The sequence below is a fragment of the Branchiostoma belcheri genome, unplaced genomic scaffold (genome assembly GCF_001625305.1).
Source record: "Branchiostoma belcheri isolate BF01 breed outbred unplaced genomic scaffold, Haploidv18h27 scaffold25, whole genome shotgun sequence".
NCBI lineage: Eukaryota > Metazoa > Chordata > Leptocardii > Amphioxiformes > Branchiostomatidae > Branchiostoma > Branchiostoma belcheri.
Genome location: NW_017803854.1, coordinates 2,009,779 through 2,023,089, shown reverse-complemented (window position 1 = coordinate 2,023,089; position 13,311 = coordinate 2,009,779). Strand labels below are relative to the sequence as shown.

Here is a 13,311-nt window from a genome sequence, read left to right as displayed (position 1 = left end):
TGCACCACACAGAGTATGCACAGTCCTAGGTTGACTAGCACCTAGACTATCTACCCAGTATTCAAGAATTTTGTCCATACTTCTTTACCAGTTTATAATATATCCCTAGCAAAGTCACAGACCTTGTGAGCAGTCTGGGCACCCAGCCACTTTTGCACTGAAGTGTCAAACCAATTAAGGTAGGGAAACTCCATACAGGCACTTTGCACCTCAGAGTCTGTAAATCAATTAAGGTTATTTGTCTTCTTCCTTTTATAGGTCCAGGAGCAGCTGTCAGGCAATCAGACATGAAAGGGGACCTGCTGGATGAAGATGGAAGCTCCAGTATACTATACATGATGTAGAAGAACATTATAAGCTGAAGACAATCTCCTTCCCCTACATATCACCTGCTCGCTGTTGATCTACTGAAGAAAGATGACAGCGAGCGAGGGAGACCAGAAGAAGTTGAAGGCAGAGTATCTAAGGGAGCTAATGTGCCGAGGGATCGCCCTGGAGGAGCAGTGGCAGCTCTCGCTGTGGGACAAGGGCCTGGAGAGGGTTCCCTCGGAACTCACCCAGCTGGCAGAGTTACATGTACTTGACCTTGGCGGAAACAACTTGAGGGAACTGCCTGCTGGGTTCAGCCACTATTTGACCAACCTGGGCATACTGGACCTGAAGAAGAACAGCTTTGCGAGTTTCCCGGAGCAAATATTAGACTTGGCCAGAGTGACAGAACTGGACCTCAGTTACAACAAGCTCAAAAGTATTCCAGCAGAGATCAGCCACCTGAAGAGGCTGCAGAAGTTTTTCCTAAGTCAAAACTACATCCAGGTGCTGCCCAATGGTATATGTGACCTTTCCCTGCTAGAAGAGCTGGACATAAGCTATAACTACCTCACCTACCTCCCAGCCAAGTTTGGCCAGCTGAAAAGGCTGAGGACTCTAGACCTGGATCACAACAAAATTCCCTACATTCCCCCACAAGTCTTTGAACTAAGAGAGCTGGTCGAATTCGACTTCAGCCACAACACTGCAATCTCAGGACCACTGCCATGCAACATTGCCTTCCTCACAAACCTACAAGTGCTCTGGCTCAGCAGCAACGGCCTCACCCTCCTCCCTAACTGTATCCAAGAACTCGTGCTGCTAGAAGAACTCATCTTGGACAACAACAAGCTGCACAACCTTCCCTGTGACTTCAAACACTTGCAAAGGGTGAAGGTTCTTAACCTGGGCTTCAACTGCTACGAGATTTTCCCCCACGCGGTGCTGGCGCTCGATCGAGTAGAGGAGCTGTTTCTGAGCAGGAACAGACTGTCCCATATCCCAGAGGAGATAGGCCTCTTGCAGCACCTCCGAGTGTTGTGGTTGGATCACAACAACGTGGAAAGCCTTCCCGACTCCGTCACCACGCTGGTGAACATGGAGGAGCTATCCGTCCAGGGAAACAGGCTGAAGTGTTTGCCGGAGGGTTTTGGTAACCTCTCGAACCTCGACTGCCTGGATGTACGCGAGAACCCCCTGCTGCAACCTCCGCTGGAGGTCTGTACAAATGGTGTCAAGGCCATCGCAGCTTTTCAAGAAGAGCTGCAGAGAGTGAAGGTCCCTGTCACCCCGAGATTCAAGCTTGCCTTCGTGGGGAGGAGGCGTTCAGGTAAGACCCAGCTGAAACATTCCTTGAATGGCAATCTCGACGTGCCTTCGACAACGTTGTCCAAATTCCTCGACATATCAACCATGACGTTTGACTCAGGCACTCGTGTGGACACGGTCGTGTATGACTTTGGAGGCCACGCCCTGTACCACTTTGCACAGCAATTCTTCTTCACAGAAAACTGCCTTTACCTGCTAGTCGTTAATCTCTACGAGTACAAGGACTCCACGTTTTGGGACGACGTGGGGTTCTGGCTGAGTGTCATCATTGCAAGAGTGCCTTATGCCTGTGTGTGCATCGTAGGGACCCATGTAGACCGGTGCAAGGGAGATGAAGTTGAAGGTAGAAGTCTGGACATTCACAAGAAGATAGCACAAATGTTCAGCGACATGAAGACAAAGTCACATCTCCTCAGCATTGCAAACAGCATGGAAGAGTTCTTGCAGGAAAGCAATGTGCCTTCACCGTCAAGCCCCACGAGAAGACCCAGGTACTTTCAGAGCAGTCAGAACAGGGTCTTGTCAGCTGTTCTGCCCGTCAACCTTGGTGATGACCAGAGGGGTATCAAACACATCCAAGACCTCCTGCCTTATTTGTACAGCAACGTGCAATTGTTCCGAAACAGCTGCCTTATAGTGCACACAACGTGGGTCCATCTGGAGGACATGATAAAGGAGAGACAGGAAAGCTTGTTTATCACTTTGGAGGATTTCCACAGCATGGCTGCTATCGCGGGGGTACCAAAGAGGCAACGGCCGGAGGTGCTACAGTGGCTGGAAGACAGAGGCTCCGTCTTGTACCTCGGAAACAACAACCCCCATCTCAGGAAGTATGTCATCCCTACCTCGGTTAATCTCGTCAAGTTGTTCAACTGTTTGTTCGCTCATGCTCTTAGGGTACAGTTGGAACAACGAGCAACTCCACGTCCCAACAACACGCCTGCTTCTGCTGTTCAGTTGGTGACAGACGATCTGCTACAGAATGGTGTGGTGTCCCCCTATCTTCTGCACACAGTACTGCAGGAAGCAGGACTAACAGAGCCACAAGAAGTGGTGGGCAGGTTCCTCTGTGACTTGGGCATGTTCTTCCCCATTCCCTACCACCCAAGCCACAGTAGTGCTGCCATGGGAGACTCAGAAGACGGGACTCCACAACAACAACAACCGGACACAACAGGAAAAGACCTGGTTTCCTACTCTGTTCCGTGGTTCAGACACAAGCTTGGCTGCCACACAGGGCTGAGACTCACCCTACCCTACTACCACACCACAGTGCAGATCGAAACCATGCAGATTAAGTGCTGTGTCTGGCACTTCTGCCCGCCGGGCCTGTTCGAGAGGTTCACGGCCACCGTGCACCCCCACATCGTCCACAGAATGGACGTGTCCAACAGCTGCATCGTGTACCGCGGGAAGGTCCCCGTCCTGGTGGAACTGAGGACGTCACAAGACCTGACCTGCCTCCTTCTCACCACCAAGATGACCCAGGTCAGTGTTAGAAATACCCACCTGCTGTCTGCTTTTTGCAGAGACATTTCTAATATTATATGGCAGAAGAAAAAATATAGCTTGGGAGCCACTTGTTTTGTACCAGAATAAAAATTTTGGATTAGTGAGTGCAAATAGTACTAGTACTACTACACTTAAGGGAGCAGTGCACTCCCCCTGTGTGTCTTACCCCAATAGAGGCGTGTTACACAGTACCTTTTCAAGATCAAGATCAAGAAGATCAAGATCAAGGAACCCCATGTATTACAAAACCAATGGTTGTCACCCAAGCTTGGAATTTAAACAACCTACAATTATACAGACTGAAAAAAATCAGGCTGGCTGAATAAAAGTTTTAACACTTAGTTGTGTAAAATAGTCTCTTTGTTCAGTGACTTACCAACCTGGTGAAGCTTAATTCACGGATATTCCCCTGCACCCCTGCAGGTGACGACGTGGTCAGCGTGGCAGGCCGTGGTACCCCTGGTGAGGGAGCTGTGTGCGCTGCTGCAGGAGTGGCCGGGGATGCTGCAGTCCCTCCACGTGGTGTGTCCACACTGTCTGCAGCAGGGCGCAGCAGAGCCACACGAGTTCCCCGGGAAACTCCTCACCCTCCCCAGGCCCCGCCAGCCTGCCGCCACCGTCAGGTGCCCCAAGGGTGACGGCGTGGACGTCAGTGTGGCACTGGTGTACCCTCCTGAACCTATAACAACATTTGGTGAGTCTGGTTTTTTCTTTTTTCTGTTTTTTCCCTACTGTAGGTTCCACTACCATAGAGTGGAACCTACAGTAGGGGCATTATTACTAGATGTTTACGAATTACACTACAGTTAGATGTAAACTCTAACATTTTTACTACATGTTTACAGCTGTTTACTGTATTACAGCTGGATGTAAACCCCTGAACTGAGGAGTTTCTGACTCAGGCATGCACAAATGATCAGTCGGATGATAAAAGTTAGATATGCAATAGTTGTAACAGGTTGTTCAGTGTAACATAGCCAGCTGCCACCATGCCACAGGCCTGGTACAAAACAGGTGTATGAAGCTGAAGGTTGCAAAATTGGTCATACCGGAATTCCTTATAACACAAGTTGCAGTAATTGAGAATCACAAAACTTCTTAGAAGCAACTTTGTGCTGCTTTTGGCATACATTTGGGTTTGAATCCATGCAGTGCAAACTGTATTTCAATCAGTAGCCACTAGAGGGAGCAACTGTCTTAGCTTGAACAGAAGTTGGAACCATGCATGCCAGAGGCATGTATTCGATCGTAGCAACATTTGCTTGAAGAAAACAGACTAATGCCATGCTGTTTCTTATGGGTGTATTTCCTTTCTTTACAGAATCAGTATGAATCGGTGTGAGAGGCAATGTACATCATAACAGAAGCAGTGTGTCGGTACAGTGGCAGACACCGGTGATGTGACTGCATCGCAAGTGAACGGAGGTAAGTTGTAATATTCTGTCCCAATGTCAGGGCTCTAGCCAGCACCCGTTTTTCTGTCAATTGTAGGAACTTTGTGGCATGAAACGGAAACATTTTGAAACCATTCTGTCAACCTTCAGCTTGATGGACAAAATTGAGAAAAATCTTGGATAGTATAAAAACATGCATCCAATGGACAATCAACAACCACTCCCAACCCCATGGTTTGCATCTCAAAATGTGTGAAACTCCCCTAGATTGTGAGCACTCCCCGCAGGTCCAAGCATGAACATGGGATGACAGGAAAAAAACTTGAGCTGGCTAGAGCCCTGCCCTGTACATAATATTTGTTGAACCGTTAAAAGCTTTGATATTTATGAGCTTAAATCCATGATTACACTTTACTCTTGTACAAACTGAAGCAGTTAGCCACAAACTTAGAATGAATTTGAATGTACTTTTGTACGAAACATGCAGATTTTTTGTGTAATAGCATTATGATTTCTTTCTGACCAACAAGTTGAAAGTTGAAACTGTTGCCACAGTAGTTTGCTTGACAGATGTAGTACCTTTTTGGCCTGCTAGAGGGAGCAACACTGTTGGCCCAGTGGCCTCCATACTGCAGTCAGCAGTGTCTGGCAAGTGTTGAGGACGACTGGAAGCATGGCCATTTAAAAAAAGTCTTCTTTTGCTGTATGGTTGGTCATGCAGTCAGTACGTATGAAACAGCTCAGGGGACCTCTCTGTTACACATATTTGTTGAATCTTCTCATTTGTCAGAGTTGATATCCTGCCCTAAATTCTGAATACAAGTTTATGGTAGAGGTATGTAAAGGGTAGTCTGACTATGGAGTTCTACCCTACTTTGCTTAAACCAGGTCAACCGTTCCACTGCTAGCACTCGTGGTAAGACTTGTAGGAGGATGTTTAGACAGTGTGTAGATTATGCCGTAATCCCTCTCAGAGATCTCTCCTAGTCACATATTTCCGGCTCCTTGCTAGGCTGTCATGCCGGATTTGAGAGAGATTTCGCTCCGTTACCCAGTTCAGTATCCTACATTAATAGCCATTTAAACGCGTACACCCATGCCCACATGCACGCTTAAACGATGGCGTGCGGCTTATGTCCGGTATTGGACAGGCTTAAGATAAGAACCTGTGAATCGAGATGCTTGTCCAAGCCCGAGGGCAGGGTAGGGTGGCTTAGAGTTGAAGTTTAAAGGTACATAGCCATATCTAGTGGGAGGGGGGTATGTATATCTCTCTAACTCCCTCCTAAGCCCAGACGGAGACCTGTCAACACAGATTGATGGCCACTTAAGGGTGCTTCTGCAGCGCTGACAGGGGAGAGTCAGTGTGAAAGGGGATTTGGGATGTTTCACATGCTTTTCCACTCACCTGGCAGGAGACATGCGCCCCAGACACGTATTTGATGGCACGGAATGTGTCTAATTGGAGTGTGAGAGCGGCGAGCCTCGTGTGGATCCGCCAGGTGATCCGCGTCTCCGTAACCTGTCAGGCACGGACTGACACGGGCTCGGGATAGTCAGGCTCAGGAAAAAAAAATGTTGTGTTTCCTGACTGAACCTAGAAAAAAATGCCGACCCATGCCTTTTTTGTGGACCCCTAGCATGCAAAGGACATAAATTTTTCAAGCTGATCGACCTTTTCTAGCTCCATGATCTGACACCTGAGTGATGAAATGTTGTACAATTGGTTTTCCAACATTGACATTGCATAAATGTCCTCATGCAAGTTTTACTTTGTTAAACTGTATTGTATGAGTTGGATCACTAGAGATCACTTCATCTCCGTAACCACGGCGCGGACAATCACAGATTCGGGACACATTTGTCTATCCCAATATAGAAACTGCAGTCATCAGGGATTAAATACTTTTTTTCTGCATACCTGCACTGATGCAGGTAACACTGTAAAAACTTGGACAATCACGGACACTCTTGTCTGTCCCAATATAGAAACTGCAGTCATCAGGGATTAGAATGCTTTTTCTGCACTGTCCACTGCCTGTCTTTATATAGAATCTACACACTCAAAATACCACCTGCGTTTGCAGGTTAGTGTAGATAAAATTGGAGCTGTGTAGGTATTTCTGATGTCTACCTGCACCTAACCTGCACCTGCACTGGTTTTATATACACATGTCTACCAGCTTAAAAGAGAAAAAGAAATTGAAAGTCTACAATTCTTAAATTCTTAACAGGTGTTAATTGATGCTCATGCAATTTCATAGCTCATTTGTATCTGATGTAAGATAACTTCCAAACAGGTTGCAAAGTTGTATCCTTGGCTGTGTCCCTTAAGGTTTCCGTTTTAAAATAGCCCATGAGAAGATTGCGTGAATGGGATAGACCATGAGGGGAGCCCTGGCATGCATCTCATACTTTAGATGGTTTAGTAAGAGCAGGTTAAGTCTGAATTCTATTCAAAGACAGTATTAGCCTTAGACTATAGGAAGTTAAAAGAAAAGTACGTCAAAACACATATCTGTACGATAGTTATGTTGTCATGAAAATATGAGAGTTGTAGCAGTTATTGTCAGACTTGTGCTATGATACGTTGAAATACTGATCAGAGAGGAAAACCAGGTGGTAGGAAAGGCACTGGACTAACTCTTATATCAGGAGGGGCAGTCATTGACATTATTAGTAAAAGCCTTTGGTTTTATGAATTTTTTCACGCATACATGTAACAGCCTGTTATCTTTTTTGGGAAGATGGACATTTTTGGGATACCTTGCCCTGGAGCTTTTAAACAACTGAAGGGTAATTGATGTGGTTGTAGAAGGTATGTGACTACAAACAAGCACTTGGCTATTTTTGCTGGGAAAGTAGACAGAATTCTTTTTATGGGCAATTTGTTGCTTCTTTGCCGTAAAGAAGGATTTCATTAAGTCTTGTTTTCTTGTGCCAGCAAGTGACATGCATGGCTACTGTGCGTGTAAAAAATATCTTGAGAAACTAGAAACAAGAGTTCAGCATGCAATTTTCAAAATCGCAGCATGATTTCTAACTGCTGTGAAAAAATGTGCTCGGTAGGATTTACAGACTCTAATTTCAGGTTCTGGTAGCAAAGTTATCGTAACTTTTTTCTTGTTCTTCTTTTATCTTGTTAACAGGTGTAACACCTTATTAATTATGAAGTAGAGTGGATTCATTCCTGAAGCTAACCGACATCTAGCACAACGCAGTCGTTCCTCAGTAAGACATCTGGAGCAGCATAGTTCCCATTTAGAACTTTTATTCACCCAGTCACGACTGGTTTCGCCTTGTCTGCTTGTTCAAGTGTCAATGACACAAGTTCCTGAAGTTCTCACTTTTATAGTTATACCTTTCCAGTGCATGTCACACTGTACAGTACCCTGATTCACAACTTTACTCAGTTTACTTGACAGTCAAGTTACTTGTACATATTGTTATGATTATTGTTGGTTTTACTGTAGTTGAATTTTTATTGTAAAGCTTGACATAATTCAGCTGTGGCTGCAAGCCCGATCTACTGTGTTTTAACAATAAACCAATCACTACTACTACCTTACACCTAACCACATCTACCACAGGTGGGAAACCTTTCTCATCACGGACAAACCACAGGTGACATGTGCTTTGTCCTGTCTTTCTGCCAGAACTGACAGTGCTAACCTTGCTGGTTACTTTCTACCCTTTGTCAAATGTTAGCTCCCGGTCAGAATCAACCGAGTTTCTCTTACAAAGCAACCTTAGTCCTTTGTGGAGAGGCAAACAAGAAAACGGAAGCGCTGTTTGTCAAATGTCTCAGCACACAAGTCTAGATCTGTTCAGACATACAACAGTTTTGTGTACATGTACTAAAGGACTTCCTCTCTGGGGGTATATCTTGTAGATACCTGGGGTCTCAGATTTATAGTACACTTCAATTTTACCCCCCCAAAAATTGTATACAATCATAGAAAAACTTGTTTTAAGATTGCAGGGGCTTCATTTTGCAGTAGAAGGGAAAAGGAGGCATTCGCAGTGTTTATTTAAGCTTGCAGTTGAAACAAGACAGTAAGAATAGAAGTACAAAGCACATGTTTGTGGTATGACAAGTTCACTGTGAGAGCTCACCACAAAAACCGCGAAAATAAAACCACCGTATGTTTCCCAATATACAGTACGCAATTTCCTTTCCAGTGCTTCGGTATAAACTCATCAACTGTCCTTTGAGAATAAAATCCGTGGCCTTTTCTTTTCCTCTGTTAACAGATGGTCTTCTCTTTTTCAACCATTTCCTTGTAACGGCTCTTTACTACTCTGCATCAGGTAACATACAATGGGAAGAAGAGGTGTAGCTTTGTTTGCTGTTGTCCCCCGTCTAGATTTACCATGTAGACAAAATAGAAGGTTATCTCTGGCTGACAGGGGGAGTTAAGATGTTGACAGTTTGTAACTTGACCTGAGGCACATTCCGGGACACAACAATGCCAGAACCTCTTCCAGCCATGCCAAGGAGAGGACAGGCGGCTTGTGTCTAGGCCAGGGAAAAAATTGTTGTGTGTCCGGTTTCATGATCGAGCCTACCCTTTTTTTCCGCTGACAAGGTCATAGATTTTTGGAGCTGACGTCAGAATTTAGAACCCCATGAGACATTATTTCGTGCATTTTTAGTAGCAAATTCTCACTGAGTAAATTGGGTGATATAATTGTCCCTTCCCACAAGCAAACTTAGGGGCAGTTCTGATGCATTTCAGTTTTACACTGTTTAACTGTATTTCGTTGCATCAGTTATACAGAAATCTAAAAAAAAAGAAAAAAAGACAATTATCCCCCTACCTATTATGTTGTGTTGTATAGACTCCAGGAAGAATAGTGTGAATGTATGATTATAAAATACTAATGGAGATCCCAATAAAACAAACAAACAAACAAACTATTCAGGACTGTAACTGGAAACATGACATTTATTTTCCTAGGCCCTGGCCAACAATGACAGACGTGTAGATCCAGAACGTGTGCACCTAAAAATACCGAAAAAAGCTGCGTACTCAAAACAAAGTCTAGGCTATCCTACAGCACATTCCTGTGTTTTTGGGTTGCTAGGTTGGGCGAAATTTTGCTGAGTTTGAAAGACAAGTTGATCCCAAGGAATTTTGCAAAGAGTAACAATAGCATTTTTTGACTGGAACAGATTTGGACAGAGTTCAGATTTGGACAGGAAAATATGTGTGATAGAAATGTAGTTGTTCTTGAATGGATCAAAATCAAATTTTGGATATTTGTGAATTTTGAAGGTACTGTTATACGTATGTTTTTTCTCAGAAGGCTCAGAGACATTTCAAAGATTTAGTAGAAGAGTAGGAAAATCAAAATGGTTCACATTACCTTTATATGGCATATAGAACTGGACTATCACATCTGGATAGCATTATAACTTAAACATGTACTGTACTACTACGTGCAATGACCGCATGTAAACTGGTATGGGCCTAAATAGCCCATAAACTACATTTATGGGGCTCGGCTCTTGTGTGTAGCGTTTTGCTGTCCAGTGCAATAGAACATACATACACGAGTATCACTCATAAGTATTAGTTTTAGTTCTGTTAATCATAGTACTTGTTTTCTAAGATTAAACTATTATTGGTATGCTACATGATGTATATATACAATGGCTTCCTTTAAAATCATGACACATACTAGTCATAGGAAGATCCAATATAAAATGCTCTTAAACTGGACTTAATTGTAATCATGTGTAGCCGTTACAAAGTCCAAACATTGTGGCCAATAGAGAACATCAATGCCATGATGTTTAACTTTAAGAGGCTCGTACTCACTGTACCTCTAAAGGAGCTCATCACTCTAATTGAAATGAATGGGACCCACCTGCTGTGTGTTTTGCCCAACTTTCCCCTCGTATCTAAACGGGTCTTTGAAAGATGTCAGAAAGGGCACTGAGGTTTAATGGGCCTAATTCTGAGCCATACTTTATTTTGATCCAGAAGCCAGTGCTTCAGAATGCTTGTGAGTCACATTTGTAGAACAATCGTAAACCGAAGGCATTCTTCAAATAGCTGTGCATGTCTTGAAAAACTCAGCTATCTTTTAAGATAGCTAATTAAGATAGCCTAATTAAGATATTAAAATATCTTAATTAGGCTGCCTTAGATGATTATACCCATGTTGGTGTTTGATTTATTTCATTTTCATTTCATATCTATTTTACCAGTTGATCAGACTGAGGTCCATGACCTGTTTTAAATTTAAAGGCTCAGTGGCAGCTTGCTTGAAATTTCTGCAAAAAAACCCAGAATTGTCCAACCCAGTATCAGGCAAAAGATCGGCTGATGGTATATCATGTACCCAATTGTGTGATTCTGATTCAGCCTTCAGGCATGGATTAAGTCCCTTTAGTCTGATCTTTCACAGTGGAATCCACAGTAGATAGAACCCAGCTGACCACCAGTAAATATAGAGATGTTTCAGAGTTTTGTGGGCAGATCAGAGGGATAGGTTCTTGCCTTAAGCCTTCACGATCAAGTTGGTAATCTCCCAAAACTTTGAAACATGTGAGAGCGTCCCTTGTTAGACCTTAAGGTACCATGGGGTATCCTCAACTCTCTTTTAAGAAGTTTGAAATTATTAAGATATTTAACACATACACATGGTAAATTTCGTACTGTAGATAGTGAAACTTTCACGATGGTTTTATTTTCCTGGTTTTTGCGGTGATTTCTTCACTGCAAATTCATGACATCACAAATATATCTTCCTTGTATGACTGCTGTACTTCAGAATTGTTTCAACCACAATCTAAAAACCTCCTTTTCCTCCCTATCGTGAAATAAAACCATTGCAAAAGTTTCACGATTTACAGTTCTTTTTATTCTGTGGATGTGGCTATGGCCGAGCACTAGCTTTGTGATCTGCAGCCTTGTATGTACACCCAGACAAACACAGAACTGCCAGGGAAAGTGTGTGGTACATGTGTGCAGGAAATTTGCTCAGCGCCACTCCAAAGTGACAAGTGGAGGATGGAGGCGAGAGGTTGTAACGAGCGGGAAGTGGTTAGAGTGGGTGTCGAAAAACTACTTCAGATTCTTGTAGGGTTACAGAATGACGGCGACGAAAAAACTACAGATGGTGAGTTCAAGCGTTCTTCCGCCACTGCTTTGGAAATTTTGCCTGCATATGTAATGTCATCTTACAGTTGTATGCTCATGAGAGATGGGAAAGGCTTGAAATGTTTCACTTTTCTCCTAGGAATCGCGTTGTTGTTTATGGTGGCTGTTGACTCTGTCAGGGCACGGGTCAACATTTTAAGATGTCCGTCAAACTGTTAAGTGTTCTGTGGTTGGTGGTTGATTAATGACCACTGGTTGATTTTCCCCTGGCAACCAATTACAGGAGGGTTTCTTTGCTACACTGTTGCTGGCCTGGATGCCAGACTCTTCTCAGGGCTCATATGCAGGCTGACCCAGTAAGCTCCTGGTCTTATAGGGGGGGTCTGTGGTAAAATTTCCTTGGGGACAAGTTGGCCCTTGAGCCAAGGATATTGGCCCTGACAACAGGCTGGAACCCAGCCTAGCTCTGAAGCCGAGGAGAAAGCTGTATAACTGGCCCTGGCTAGCCTGTATACTGGCCCTGACAACAGGCTGGCACCCAGGCTAACCCTGGAGTCTGGGAACTAGCCAGTATACCAGCCCTAGCAACAGTCTGGCACTCAGGCTAGCCCTGGAGCCAGGGAGCTAGACAGTATATAGGCCCTGGCAACTGGCTGGCACCCAGACTAGCCCTGGAGCCAAGGAGCTAGCCTGTACTGTATGCTGGCCCTGGCAACAGGCTGGCACCCAGGCTACATGTACATCTTTGCTGAAGGGACCAGGAATGTCCAAATGTCACAGGACTGTGTCTGATCTGTTGTCCCACGGCTCTGGGCCTAATGGGGCCTGAAACCCTTCTTTTTCCCCCTGTCACTTTGCCCAAAATCCGGCTGATATTCACACAGTGACAACCCCTGTGATTTATTCTGTAACCGGGATTTAATTGTAATTTCCAACACAACGGGAATATTGAGCTCATCTGTAATTTATTAGCCTGGTTACCAGACCTATTATAGCTCCCGAGTCCCACATCCTCATAGCAAATAGCAAATAGCGGAGAGGACGTAGGACTCGAGAGCAATAATAGGTCTGGTAACCAGGCTAGTAATTTATGTCTTCCCCTTTTCAAAAGTGTATAACTGCCCCTTTCTTTTTGTAAGCCTCTGCTTTTGTGAACTATAATAAGAATGTAGACTGACAGACATTGAAAAGGGTTTAGTGAATGAAATAAGCTTTCAACAGGTGATAGGCAATAGCATGCTTAGGCAATTGAATGCTTGTATCATTTTTGTCTATGTGTATATGAAACTCGAAGATTTGCTTGTTAATAGATTCTGTTCCAGGTTGAAGATAACACCATTGTCGTTGCCGCTTATATCTATTGATGATGCGGGCCACAACTCCTTTCTCTCTTCTTTCTAGAATTTTGGTGTGTTGGCTAGATAGGCCTTCATAGAACCTTATAAATTGGTTAGATTTTGGGCCACCTGGCGGCTTGTTATGTTCAAGACTGCAGCCAAACTTCTGCTTGTATTTTTTATCACATGTCTCACTTGTGTATCAGGGTGATAAAAATAATGTCACCTACAAATGTATGTCTTGGTTAGTGGAGCTGGCAGACTGGTGCCAGGGCTCAATTACAGCATTAGGCAGGGGAGAATCAATGCTCCTTAAAT

The 13,311-nt window shown here is 44.1% G+C and overlaps 1 protein-coding gene across 2 annotated transcripts in view; it reads left to right on the top strand.

Annotated features, from left to right (window-relative positions):
* Nucleotides 1-13,311, top strand: part of LOC109471437 (malignant fibrous histiocytoma-amplified sequence 1 homolog) — a 31,769-nt gene that overhangs the window by 3,898 nt on the left and 14,560 nt on the right. For both annotated transcript variants that reach the window (XM_019770749.1, XM_019770747.1), the window contains exons 2-4: nt 259-3,126; nt 3,574-3,844; nt 4,472-4,575. In XM_019770749.1, coding sequence (XP_019626308.1) covers nt 418-3,126; nt 3,574-3,844; nt 4,472-4,482 — 2,991 coding nt within the window. In that variant the 5' untranslated portion in view covers nt 259-417 and the 3' untranslated portion in view covers nt 4,483-4,575. The remainder of the gene's footprint in view (nt 1-258; nt 3,127-3,573; nt 3,845-4,471; nt 4,576-13,311) is intronic.